Below are 14,645 nucleotides of genomic sequence, written 5' to 3' on the forward strand. Positions count from 1 at the left end.
GAATGCACTCCCGCGTCATCGCGGGTTCATTTATTTCTGCCCCTTCACGACGTTCCTTCCCTGCGGGCCCACGCCGCCGAAAGTGACCAAAACCGTGAAGACCGCCACTCGTCTCCAGCGCCGCTTCGACTTCCACCGGTGTTCCCGACTCGTTCGCAGCTCCGAGGCATCATATCATTCGGTAGTGACACGCCGAACGAGTTCGATCGCCGCAGTTCCAGAAGACGTCGTCGCAGTTCTGAACGGTTTTGAACGCTTTTAGTCCAGTTGTGCGTTTTTTTTTTGTTTGGATTGGTGACTCGGATTTACGTATACTCTGGGCCCGTGTCTTCGCACCACTCGGACACTACGTGAACCACCACTGAAAGTCCACCGTCGTTCCTTTCAACGGCGCCTGACAACGCAGAGAAAGCACGCGTGGATAACGTTGTTCTTGGTATCCATTGCCACCGATGCAGCGCTCGGAAAAGTATTAGCGCAGTGAACTGCGCAGACACCGCGGTTATCTGCCTCACTGAAGAACAGTGCTCCAGGCCGCTTAATCCGTCTGCGAGCTACGTTCACGACGTTTCCAGGGCGCGGAAAGATACTGCTGAGGCGTTTGATCGGCTGCTCGTGATCGGCTAGTGTGTGCTGTTTTTTTATTTTTTTTTGTCGATATCCGGCTCTGACGATATCGTCCGGCCATTAAGGAAGTGCGGAATAATTATGGCTTCCGGGAGGACTCGGCTTCTGTGCCCCAGGATGCGCCACGCCGCTTCGGTGGCCTGCAAGGGCGGCCGCGAGCCCCAGCAGCGGAGGTGCGTGTGGTCTTCGTCGCAGCGATCAGCGGTGCCTAGCTCGCTGCGGCTCAACCACGCTATCCAGCGCGCCGAGAAGCTGACGGGCCACAACACGAGCCGTTTCTCGGAGAAGCTGATGAACATGGGTGAGCTGCACACGTTCCTGGGCACCGTGGCCAAGATGATGGGAAGCCAGCATCCCATCGTGGATTCCGTCAAGTGAGTCCGCCAACGCGTACCCATTGGTCATGCTTGGTATTTGTGTTGAGCATTTAGGGGGTCGGCGTTCCGGGTAAGTCACCAACGTTTTCCGAGTACTAGACACACCAGTAACATGCGTAGTACTTTTGTCGAAGCGAAACGAACAGCTTGGCCTCGTCAGTGCGTGTTCAGTTGATTTGGGATGACACAGGCTGCTGAAACTTTATCTGGCAAAACATTCGACACCGAAATGATTTGGCCGTCGACCTTCGGTTTGTGTTCTTGCGGCATTCTTTCAGAAATAAAAAATAGGAACTGAGTGGTAACATCTGTACACTAGTATTTGTGCACTAGTTTTCTTGCAAGCTCGCTAACCGCTGGAATAAGAGTTTGTTCCTGCTGCGGCCACACAAGCCATCTCGGAGCTCCGCGCTCGCCAACTGTCCATACTATAATCAGGATGACAACAATGCACAAGGCTAAAGCCTTTGTGCAGACATTCCCGAAGTACAAAAAAAAGATAAACTAACAAAATAACCAAACATTCAGAAGTATGTCTATGCAGGCACACTTGAATCCATCACTTTTTTTCTGGTTCCTCTCGTGTAACTCTGCCACAGCGCATGACAAGTGCGAGAGCGCGCACACAGCGATACTAAATCGCGAGCGATTATCTCACTAAGCCTTCCAGATAGGAAAAACCTTGATCTTAACGATTACAAAACAAACAAGAAAGGCCGTCGAAAAGCGAAGCACACATCGTCACGCATGTACCAACATTTGGGACCGAGTCGTCTTCGGAAACCGTGTTTCCGCGCATTCCCGATAGGAGGTGGTTCGAGCTGTCAAGCGCTAGAGTGCCTCGAGGAGGGCATCGAGGCACTCTATCAAGCGCGCGCTGCGTGCTTCGATCCGCACCGGCGGCAAGCCACGCAAGGGAAGCGGCGAGCTGCCGATTCGCATTTCCCGCTGCTGCCGCGACCGTACATCGAGCGCATGTGGGTCAGCCGGCACCGCGGGGCAAGACGTCGAGGAAGGGGAGCAAGACGCCGCCCCGGCAGACACGCCTTCCGCGTGCCTCGCAACCCTTTCTTTTCTTTTTACTTGAACGGCAGAAAATTCTTGCCAAGGGTCGCTTGTCAATACGTGATGGGGAGTTCCCCAACCTGGTGTGACGTGAACAATAGGGCCAGCCTCAGGTGCCAGGTTTAGGTCAAACACCCCTCACGTGGAGGATGAACTCTGCAGTGGAAGGCACACGTGCTCGAACTAGCGAAGCCACGTGCGTTTAAAGGACGGAGAGTCACCGTGCACTACGCTATGTGGCCCTGCACAAACACTCATCCGTAGCCCGGTTCACTGCAAGAAGCCCTTTGATGGCCTCGCGCGCACATGATCACCGGGTCCAGAACGACTGGCCAGCATGCAAAGACACACCATAGGTGCGGCCCAATGGGGAGGGGGTTCGAGGTATTCACTCCTTCCTGAAATGTTTAAGTTTAGAATACCGCGAGATTTGCGACCACCCGATGCAAAGGGGAAAGTCACTCTTCATCATCATCATCATTAGATGAAAATCCAGGGCTCATCATAAGCGTGGCAGTTCACCGCATAATGCGAGGTCTTCATGCGTGTGTTGCTTCCAGAATCAAATGGTTGCGCTCAGGCACAAATGGTTTTCTCAAATTCGTAACATGCCAGAAAAAGCACAAGGGGACACACACATCTTGCCATGACGGCCATTTTGTTTCTATAAGTATGGTATTGTATTTTTATTTAAATAAGGATTAAAATCATGCTTTGAAATAAAATTTTGCGGTTCTCGTGGAGCAGCCGACCCACGCTTGCTACTGTGTTTGCAGTGTGTACGCGCTAGGTGTTGTGTGGTGTTTCCTTGACTTCTTTGTACTCGTGTGTTTCATTAACGATAGTACGGCGTTGGAACTGTCCCCTACCACTGCGTGTTGCATGGACTTGTAAAAGTGCCCAAGCCGCAGGACGTTGTTGCGCGTCGAGCTGCGTCAATCGGCTATGGTGAACTGCGCTGTTTACGGTTGCTCCAACCGCACAAGAAACAGCCCCAACGACGAGAACTTTCAACGGGTAGGGTTCTATGTCGTGCCGAAAGTTATATCAGGACAGTGTGCGAAGACAACGGAGGTGTCGTCAAAGCGGAGAGCTCTATGCGGTGGCAGCAATGCATTCTGTCCATCCGTGCATGATCGACCATCCCGGCGTGTCACTGCTGCCTCCAAGTAAAAGAGCACTGCTCCAACGTGTGAGCACGCCTCGCCAAGGCCAGCCATGCACGTGCAGTGCGCGCACAGAACTTCACCATCAGGCTTGATTAGTAGCCACGGCAGCAGCGGCTTTTCTTTAAACGCTTGTGAGCGGCGGACATGCGCAGATAGTAAGATAAATCAGTGTTCAGCGCGCGCGATTAGATTTTTAGAGCACTACTTCAAGCCAGGGGAGCCGCCGGGGGGGGGGGGGGGGGGGAGGTGCTAGAGCTGCCCCTAAATTTCTGCCTGCCCCCTCGAGCAAACATGGTCAAAACACAACGCATATGTTCCCTGCCCCCCTGAAGGAACTCGCTTGTCTTCGGTGCCCCCCTCCCTTAGCATCAAAATCCTGGCGCCGCCCCTGCTCCAAGCGCTAAAAACACGCGAAACACAGCGACAACTTGGCTGCCCATCTAGTGATAGCGGCACGAAAGTGCGATGGGCTGGACGCCATATCAGCGACTGATAGCAAGCGTTACCACTTTAGCACCCGATCACTAACTTTACGGATACCTAGAACAAGCCGTTAAGTCGGGAACATGCGGTACAATATGTGCAGCCTATCTTTGAAACGACGACGATGTTGCCATCACGAAGAGTTTTCACCCTTGGTGGCTCCACGAGGCCGCTTGTGACATAATTGTGAGCCTCCAAGGATTTGTAGCTCTTAAGCTGCTCCCGCGTCACGAAACTTGTCCCGTGAACAAGATAATCGTTGATATCCGCACGGTCTACGCTGGGATAGCAGCCAACATCGTTCGTGAACTGGTCATCGGAAAGCGCCAAGGGGTCGTCGCTACCGCATTTTGCGACTTTGATATGGTATCTCCTGCGCTCGGGATCAGACAACGACTTGGCGTAGTCGCTGAGCAGCATCTTTTCACTGCAGCAGCACGGCGATCGCTTGCACAGCCAGGCAAATGACTAGATCCGTGCAACACGCAGTGGTAGGGGACAGTTCCAACGCCGTACTATCGTTAATGAAACACGCGAGTACACGGAAGTCAAGGAAACACCACACAACACCTAGCGCGTACACACAGCAAACACAGTAGCAAGCGTGGGTCGGCTGCTGCACGAGAACCGCAAAAATGGCGCCCAGCTCGGGGCACCGCAGCGCCACATTGCGGCTCAGTTTCAGTGCATACTCCCTATAACAAAAGCAAAATTTAAGAGCGATTGTGATATGCATTCCTACGCTACATTCAGGTCTTAGACAAAAAGGAGCCTTCGGTGCTTAAGGTTAATCCAGGCCTTTACCGTGGTGATCAAAGATCGAAGCGATGAGGCCCGTATTCTTAAACGCTCCTTACCTCAGACCCTTTCCTTACCTTACGTGAGGAGCCCTTCATGCCTCCTTATCTTAAGGAGCTCCTTAAGGGAGCCAGCGTATTCTAAAAGCTTCCTTCAACCTTCCTTTCCTAAGGGCCGCCTCAGTAAGGTAAGGCGCGTGTTTCACAAGTCTGGGATCGAGAGTACGTGTGAAATACGGACTAAACGTTCGTTTTCAAGCAAGAACAAGGAATATTTTTTAGGCATAACGATGAATAATAACGTCTACACTGCTTTTGTGGGAAATACTGACTAAAGGTCCGTTTTCAAGCAAGAATTAAGGAACATTTTTTGTGCATAATGATGAATGTGTACACTGCTTTTTCGCGATATGGGCGCACAGCCTTTTCCATTTACTTAACTTTCGCCTGTTGCAGAAGACAAAAATAGGATGATCGAGCAACCTTGCAGCTCATTGCGTTCATTGATGCATTTCAACGGCCTGTTATATGGGAGCGAGTAATAAAGATCGTTTAAAGAATTGAAGACGTGGGTGAAATTGATTTTCATAACCGAGCAGTGTTAAGCTTGTGAAATCTCCTCACTTTGGTGCAAATTTGACTCGAATGTACTTATGTCCAAGTAAATTATTATGTTTACATTCGAAACAAGGGCGCGTCTATCGGGTCGTACATCGCGCCATCGTGGATTGACCTGTTTTTTTTTTTTGTTTTTTTTTTTTTGCTAAACGAGAAAATCTTACACCAGCGGTTCCCAGGAACCCACGTCCTGATAGTATTTATATATATGTGCACTATTTCTTAGTAGTCTTACAGTGTGGTGCCTCGGAGTTGCATTCTGAGTTGTCACAAATGGTCGGAATATTTGAAGAATGTCGCCCGTCGTCTTAAAACGTGGTATTCTTTTCTAGGATTCTGTCGGGTTCCTTGACCTTAAGCTCGATTTCACCCGTGATCATGGCTGCTGGACATATGATGGAGGCGAAAATGTTTGAGGCCCGTGTACTTAGATTTAGGTGCACGTTAAAGATCCCCAGGTGGTCGAAATTTCCGGAGCCCTCCACTACGGCGTCTCTCATAATCATATCTTGGTTTTGGGACGTTAAACCCCAGATAATATTATATGTGCTGGACATATGAGCTAGGCTCGTACAAGCTCAACTCTGCACAGTAAGCTTGTCAAAAGGTTTAGTTCGGGCTTGCTTCTACAACGCATTAAAATAGTCATGCTGCCACAGAGTAGGAGCCAGCTTTCAGGCACAGGTCACTCGCCTGTATCACGACGGATTACTAATCTCAGTGGCTGAGATAATTCGCAGAAAAGGAAAGGAAGGTTTTCTGGGCATACATTGTAGCGCATGCGGCAGCACCCCTGTGTTCGCTGAGACCAATGTGATTTACCGCACCTGTCTCATTGTGGAAGCAGCCCGCATCAACGTTGGCCCGCATGGCATGTGAAGAGTGCCATTGTTAGCCTAATCCAAACAAGAACTGCCATTCCTGGAGGACGGCAGCACGAACGGTGGGCGATGAGGGGCCTACCGTGTCGCATTCCTTGAGTCTGTTCTTTTTTTCTCTATTCCTGTAAAATGCCTTGTCCTCCTCGCGCTGCGCAAAAAATGTTGACAGCCGTTCGGCCGCACGCTCAAAAACACGCCTGCCAAGCAATTTTCCAACAACGGCGAGGATACAATTAGAGCGAGCTTGTGCAAAAGTGCAAGGCATCGATCGAAAATAAGAAATCGGACACACTGTCGCCGACAAAGTACTGCAGAGAAGCGCCCTTTCAGTGCAAATAGCAAGGTAAGGAGGCCTTAAGGTAGCCCTAGAGCTACCTTAACTTGAGGGAGCACCAAGGAAGGCCTCAGTGAGGGAACCTTAGTAAGGAGCGTTCCAGAATACGCGATAAGGCATCCTCAAGCAGTTAAGGCTCCCTCACTCAGGTAAGGAGCGTTTCAGAAGTCATGTTCTCTCAAAGTGTCGATGCGCGACTGTCTGTTGTAAAATGTGGTGCGAACAATGTTTCTGGACGCGTTTAAACGGTCCAACGACATTTCGGTTTTGAGCGAATGGATGGTTGTCCTGCGGCACTGGAAGTATGACCGAAGGACAGCATAACATTAGCCGGTAACATAAGACAACAAATCTGTAGAAGAACAAGCAGGCGACAAAAACAGCGGCTTTGGGCATCGAGCTTCAAAAAAAAAAAAAAAAAAGAACTGCATTTTGACAGGACGCTAACGGCGCGGTCGTCAAAATAAGAAACAACGAATCGTTGCCGTCTTCGCTCGAAACCACCTTTTCTTCCCTGTTTTGGCGTGGGTCTTTAAACTGACAATGTTCGCTTCACCGGTAAAACGTTCTTCGTCGAACCTTGAACTAACACTAATACCTTTATTTGAATAATCAGCTGGCGCATATTTTATGCCATGCCAGTTTCCGCACTTGACGGCTCCTGAACGCGTAAACAAAGCTGAGCCGTCGTCGTACGAGGAAGACTTCGCCGTGTTCACCCGTTGGGTTCTTTCCTCCAGGTGGAACCATCAAACTCTTCGTGGCCCCCTTGCGCTGAAGTGGGCACTGACCGCTAGTGTGAGGCGACTCTTCGACTCACAAGTCTCACAATGCAAGTCTTGCTCCCGTGCTAGCAATCTGTCGAATATGAATGCGCTCAGTATTTTTACGACTGTGCGCAGGCGTCAATGGGCACAGAGATAGTAGTCAGGTGGAAAGGCGCTTCGGCATTGTGAAGCGGCCAGGAACTCGGGCGTTTGTACAACGGTTCTTGTTCGTTTGGTATTCGTTTGACAAGACAACGGGACGAGAGTCTGGAAAAGAGATTTCGAGAAGAAAACCGTTTTTCGGAATGATGTTTGCTACGGTTTCACATGAAACTTCAACCTCCTGACATCCACTTCACACCAGCACGGCCGGTGTGGAGGCGCGCGCTCGCTCCTTCCTAAGGAGCGAGCGCGCGCCTCTAGACCGGCCGTGACACCAGCAGGCAGCTTTCGACGATAAATACGAATGGCTTTGTGCGACGTTCAGCTGGCTTTGTGCGAGGCCCCCGTAGCACAGGTGAACTGTCACGTTTGAGACGTTTCCAGGGGCGCAAGCAAGCGAGCCCTTGGAATGACGTTCGAATCCGAGCACGGCCGCTCCGTTCGCATTTACACGCTGCCAATTTTGTCTAAGGCACGAACCAGTGTTGTAGGCGTTACTGAAAAACAGTAACTAAATACGTTACTCGTTACACTATGAAAAAAGGAACGCGTTACCGCCCTACGTTACCTACAAAAAAATGTAACGCGTTACCGTTACCGAAAAAAAGTAACGGACGTTACCTCTGCCGTTACTCCGCAATCATAAATTTTAATCGATGTGTCTTTGCTGCAGGAACCCACAATAACAATAATTTAAATCTGAAATTTATGTTTCACATAACACTTCTAACCCATACAACGAATATACCCAAAATGCTAATTTAACGAGTATTACTTGCACAAATGTACCGGACGTTAGCAATGGTATAGTGGCTTAAAGTTGCCTTTAGAGTTACGTGTGATGGCTTCTGACTCTGACACATGGTGAAGCCATTTTTCTCAACGTGACATTATACAGAATATGAGATTCAATCATCAACGCTATTCGCAAAGAAACCATCAATGAAATCTCAAGAATAAGGTACGAATTTGGGCTGGTTGGTTCATGATTAACTTTAGAAACAGCGCTAAAAGACGGGACAAAGGAAGGACACAAACCACGGCGCTGTGGTTTGTGTCCTTTCTTTGTCCCGTCTTTTAGCGCTGTTTCTAAAGGAAATCTCAAGAAATTTACAATAATTCTGATGGTGTTCTTCTGCTAGCAAAATAGATGCGCGAATTTTGTAGTAGTAAAGAAATGCTTAAATGGGCTAGTCACGTAAAAAAATATCTCTGCATAAACATTTTTTGTTCACTTTAACCTATATAATTACCGCAAAAATTGCGAGCGTTTATGTGAGGGTATTCAAGATCAGCCTCACTCGCTCAGGAGTTCATTAACCAGAAACTTCGCTGCAGTTGCAGATAGAAAGAAGCAAAGTTTATTTTTAAAACAAAGTTGATAAGCCTTATCAACTTGTAGCGACTATAAAATGTCGCATATTTAGACATTCTTCAAAAACAGTTTCCTTAGCTCTACAAGTTTCAAACAATGTTACTTTACTCTTTGTTGCGCATACATTTCATACACAAAATATCTTCTTTGTAACCATAATATTTGCGTTTTACAGCGTCGTGAACTTTCGAGAACGACAGGTAATGAAATTGGTCCCCCCGGATTGAATATGTTTGACATTTTTCCCTCGTAAATTATGCAGTTAATAAGGAAATTAAGTTCCTTTTCGGGCTACTGGCATGGGACATTGCATAAAATATAAAATACTCAATCAAATCTAAAATATCTATTTTCGGACCCGTGTCGATCTCTCGTGGAATCACCCGTTTGCAATAACCACGATTAGTACACTAACTGCGGTAATGTCTGCCGTGTAGCTACCTGCAACCGTGGTTAGCCGTAACTGTAGTTAGCTTAACCACGGTTAAGGCTGTTCGTGTGACAGCGGTATTAAGGTCATGAGTAAAAAAAAAAAGATTTTTTTTGCGTTACAAGAAAAAATTCTACGTTTCGTGTCCCGCTCGCATTCTTTTTCAGGGTTTTCTTCCAGCCGGGGGTCACGCCTATTCTCCGCAATAAGGCAGACCCTCGATCGGCAGCGCACCTGTAGACCGGTTGACGTTACCGGCTGTCGCCCAGATGGGCCAGAATTCCACAGAAAGCCGCTTAAGTCGACGACGCGGGAGTTGTCGAATTCGATGCGGTGGTCGTTTACCATGTTATGCTCAGCGAGTGTACTCCATTGTCACGCGAACTTGCGGACATCGTTTTTACGTTGCCGCAGCCTCTCGGGGGAGTTCTTTGTTTCCCCCACGTAAGACATTTCACGGTCAGCACGTGGTATGGAGTAAACCAGCCCTTGCGCTTTCTCTTCGGACGGCCTGTCTTTAGGGCACGAAAAGGCGCAGGTGCCAGCAATCCATCTACTACATCCACTTCCACGAGAAGCATGTCCGTACAGTTTCTCATGGTGAATTATGCGGCTTTCATCAAGCTTTGTGTGGCGATGGCCCACACCTCCACACAAGGAGTCGGCGCGTCTTGAGAAATTGGTCCCCACAATTGGTCCGCCCGCGCTTTCTTGGTCAATGCCCTGCAGGCCGACAGCAGTCCGACACTGCGACAAAAGAAGTTGTTAGGGCGAGCTCTAGGAAAACGGCACCTCCAGGATGGAAAAGTAACGAGTAACGTGACACCACACGTTACCGAAAAATGTTAACGTAAGTACGTTACTCGTTACAGTTTCTAAATTGTAACGAGTACGTTACTAAGTTACCAAAAAAAGTAACGCGTTACCGGTAACGCCGTTACTTGTAACGCGTTACCGCCAACACTGGCACGAACACACGTACGCGTTGCAGCGCGTCAACGCGTGACTTTTTGACGCGGCGTCGCGCCCTCTCCCTATGGAGAGGGGGGAGGGCGCGCAGCTTCGCGTAGCCGCGCCCCCTCTCTCCCCATATGGTGAGAGCGCGGCGCCGCGTCAAAAAGTCACGCGCTGACGCGTTGCAACGCCTACGTGTGTTCTTAAGAAATTCAACCGGTGGTTTGTTTAATATTATTATGGTATAAGAAAAGAAACTGAAGCTACTAGGTAGTTACTACTGGCCACATTGTTGTGACGTTTGCACACCTGAACGGCGGTCAGCAGTGAAGAGATTGGGGTAAAAGAGCAAGAAACCAAGCGCATGGGCATAGTAGAGAGGACTGAGAATTAATGGATGTTTCTACTTGCGTATCTACAGCACCGCGGCTATAGGCGTATTATCCGTAGTTTCCGGATATGACACTTCCTATATGGTGCGCGCGCACCGGCACTATTTAGAGTATGAATATCTGCGCGCGTATAAATATCTTTCATTACACAGGCTCCGCATAATACACTTCAGCCACACACAGGGATGACCGGAAGCTCTCCGGAAGCGCTCCTCAGCTGGCAAACTGTGGATGGAGAGAAGGAGAGAGATTACGAGAAAAGCCGAGACGTCGGTCTCAAAAGATCAACGTGAGGAAAATGCGGAACAAAATGGAGAGTGAACATGATGTTGGCGAGGGGAGGAAAAGTAAATGCGCACGAAGAAAAGGAAACTGCGGAAGACACCTAACTCCCATCCGGTTCAATTTCTGCTTTGATTAAAAACAAAAAGGCACGGTGACCGTCATGGCCTGACATTTCGGCTACGGACCTGGAAGAAAGACGAGTATCAGGGAGTCGTCGTAAGCCAATGCTGGCCAAAGGTTCGGCCATTGATTGTCCCTTTCGCAGTCAAGTACAGCGGCCAAGCCCAAATCGCACAACCCCGTTCAGTCCTCACGGTACGTGACGTATGGCCGACAATGGCTAGTAAGATGGTGATAGTGTTCAGTAAAAGCCAAGTTTCACTCTTTATGAGATGGCTTGCGTTGCTTGCTTAGGTGTTGCATGATATCCCGAGTAAAAGGTCGGAATTAATCAACGAAGGCGGCGACAACCGCAGTGTGGCCCTAAGGTGGTTTCCAGTGAATTGTTACTTGGCGTGTAGTCGCGAGTGCTTGACGAGAGATTTGACCACCTGAAATAGCCGCAAGCACGGATCGTAATTGAGACGGTTCCTTCTCTTTTACTTTCGGTGCTGGATTGGATTATCTGTTACACGCAGCAAATTTACGTTTGCACATTGGTCGCTTTTGATGAGTCCATGGGATGCACCCACTTTCAACCTAACAGCACGGTTTCAAAAATGTCACAGTTCCATTAGGTAACGCTCAGGGGAGCTCAGGCGAAAGCCTACGCGCTCACGAGACACCCAGCAGATTACAGTCGATGTTCTCAGTGGATTGTTACGTCCCCCACCCCTCGAAGCATTCTGCGCCTCGTCTGGTTTTGCAATACCTCCACCTTTGACAAAGCGACGACGTCATGTGATGACGTCTTCAGATGATGCCATGACATGTGACGCAATTCTGGTAGTTGGCAATGTCGGACGCCGTATTTTTCGACTTACGAGACGTGTAAGGTTTTCGCCCTAATAACGGCGCAGCGCTTGAAGTGCACCGGAAACAAACTCAGTGTGGCTACTCGGTCGCCCGTTGCGGAACACTGGAAACTATATGCCTTCAACCCGACACGAAGCGGTCCCTAAGGCTGGTACAACGAATAGCTCAGTACAACGAATCACTCGGTACAACGAATTCTCAACGAATAGCTACCTTGCTGTGCCCCTTCCAGACGCGCAACAACGTATCGCGCACCCCGTTAGTGGTCGCATATTGCCAGATGCCAGATCGTCTAGAGCAGAGAGAAAGAGAGAGTACACTTCGGCGGCGGTCCGTGACAGGCGTGAGAAAAATCGCGTGATATCGCCGCACCTACACTGTTAGCAAAAATAAGCCGAGATGGGAGTAAATGGCTTGTCCTCTAGCGCACGCCCTGATGGGGGTTTTTAAAAACACCGTCCGGACGGAGTAAAAAATTTACTCCCCAACAGGACGGGGTTTTTGGATGGACAGAGGGGAGTTTTTGTTTACATCCATAGGGGAGCTTTTCCAGGTAAATATGGGAGTAAATTTTTATAACCATCAAAAAGAAAAAAATGCCTTTCGCTCTTTAATTAAATTAGCATCGAAACACGCAAACTGGATCACACGTACACAAACATGCACACAACGTTCGCAAAGTAATACAACACTCACACTGACAACAACTCACCACCAGCGCTTCACAACCAAACTTTGGTCACCGAGTATATATAGGCACCACATCTTGACCTCCAATGTGGCTCAGATGGGACACTTCTTTCTCCGAAATTAAGCAACAAACATTCATGGCGTACGTGTAAATTTGTGATGAGCTTATAGATACCACTGAGGCACACCTATCTTTTACTATAAACCCGCCTAACATTCAACGCCTTCTTAATTAGCGAATTTTGATTATCAGCTGGCACTCTGTCGCATGGGATGTATCCGCCTTAGCAGTACTGTGCGTGAGTCTGTAAAATGCACATAATCGTACACGAACCACGAGCGGCCGTGCACGAACGCTTCAGCGGCACACAATCACGAGCAACACCGGCGAAGAAATGCGTCGCCCCGCCGGTATATACCGCGTTGTGGCCGACGGCGTCGCTAGGCCTCTCCCAGGAGTACGGTACGGCTATACGATGAACGACAGCTCGCGATCACAAAATACTTGCTGCTGTACAGTTTTCGTCGCCATTTTTTTTACACACACACTGCCGCTATCCGAGTCCGCTGGCTACGGAGCGATGCACTTAAAACGAACGAGACGGCTCGTAGTCGCGGTTCCTGTTGCTCGCAGTACATCGGCGGTCGCACGTTGGTTCAATCTGTCTCGTATCGGCGCTCGCCTTCTCGCTAGACGTTTGACAGCGGTGGTTGCATGGCGCAAAAGAGACAATTTAAGCTTATTCATTCCAGCAGCTTTTATTTTCTGTGAAACATATTCTTTGCTTCACCGGTGGCCGGTGCGAGCTCGTAGAACTCACCACGGCGACCGGTGTGGCGGTGCGAGTTCGCTACGTCGCCGGCTTGGTACCGACGACGTAGCGAAGCCTTCTTACCGCTTAGAAGTTGCAGCCGGTGAAACATCGTTTCGGTGACACTCCGAGAAGCAAGCGTTGCCGGTGGTCGGAGCGAGCGCGTCGCCGGCGCAGCTCTCACACCGGCCGCCGGCCGGCTTGATGCCGACGACGTAGCGAAGCCTACTTCTTACTGCTTCGAAGTTTTAGCCGGTGAAACTCCAGAAACAACCCGCTGACGATCGCAACAGCTTACTTTTGTTACCGATGAAATTATTCTTCGCACTTCTTCGTAACTCGGCACGTTGAAGCGAGGTATCCGTGGCGTGTCGGAGGCTTGCACTCGTGTGCATGGGCATTGCCGCTTGACGGGAGAATAAACACGGGACAGCCAGCTCGATGTGTTCGCGGTCGGACGCTGGCGCGAGTTGAACTTGTCTCTGACCAGAACGGTTCAGTGGAGAAAATAGTCCTACACGTCTACACAAACCAACCGGCCGTTGCAAATCCTCGCTGCACTGATAACTTCGTTTGTCTGTCGACAAATGCTCACACGGCGACCCACACAAGGCACTGGAGCTTCACACCGGCGTGCTACACGCACATTCACACACGCACGCACGTCACGACCAAAAATGGTTTTTAAAACTCCCATAGGGAGTTTTTAACCACGGCACGCACGTCAGGAACAAAAATACTTTTTAAACCTCCCATAGGGAGTTTCTAACCACGTGACCTAAAACTCCGTGGGGAGTTTAACAAGGTCATGTCGTTCATAAACTCCCTCATTAAGCACGGGGCGTTTTTCGACGACATGTGCCGACTTCACTCCGCTACCACGGAGTAAATGATTGGGGCATGGGGGTTTTGGGGGCTCATGTGCTGGAAAAGCTCCCATCTCGGCTAATTTTTGTTTACAGTGACATGTACGCCGTACATACCATATATATATGGTATGTACGGCGTACATGTGTACGTGTACGCTCGCGTACTCTTCCAACCACTGCAGCAGAAAGTGTCCCATATTGAGACATGACTCCCGTCGCTCGCGGGATCCCGTTTCGTGCCGCGTGCGCAGCGCGGCTTCCCACCAGATGAGAGAGACAGCGAGCGTGATCTCTGACACCACTGAGCGACTCGGCGCGCTGTGTGTGCGTATACGCGCAGCTATTTCTGGAAAGAAAAGAGACCCGGACGGAGAGAGCAAGAAAAAAAGGATTGCGCCTGGCTGCTGCCGGTGCAGGCCTATTCTCGCCCACCTCGTTGAACGAGTTCGCATGCACGCAGATCTGAGCGCGATGTTCCTAAGGATGGGAAGGAGGAATAACGGGCGCCGATCATTTCCTTTTTCTTCCGAGCTTCTCGAAGATCGGCAACGGGCATGGTCGCCGGGTTCGATGACCGCCGGCT

General features: G+C 49.6%; 1 protein-coding gene across 1 annotated transcript in view; it reads left to right on the forward strand.

Annotated features, from left to right (window-relative positions):
- The first annotated feature begins 262 nt into the window (after window positions 1–262).
- LOC119394194 (all trans-polyprenyl-diphosphate synthase PDSS2) overlaps window positions 263–14,645 on the forward strand; it is a 28,595-nt gene continuing 14,212 nt past the window's right edge. Inside the window, exon 1 of the mRNA XM_037661468.2 lies at window positions 263–1,001. Within this exon, the coding sequence (XP_037517396.1) occupies window positions 709–1,001 (293 nt within the window). The 5' untranslated portion in view covers window positions 263–708. The remainder of the gene's footprint in view (window positions 1,002–14,645) is intronic.

Source organism: Rhipicephalus sanguineus, chromosome 5 (genome assembly GCF_013339695.2).
Source record: "Rhipicephalus sanguineus isolate Rsan-2018 chromosome 5, BIME_Rsan_1.4, whole genome shotgun sequence".
Taxonomy (NCBI): Eukaryota; Metazoa; Arthropoda; class Arachnida; order Ixodida; family Ixodidae; genus Rhipicephalus; species Rhipicephalus sanguineus.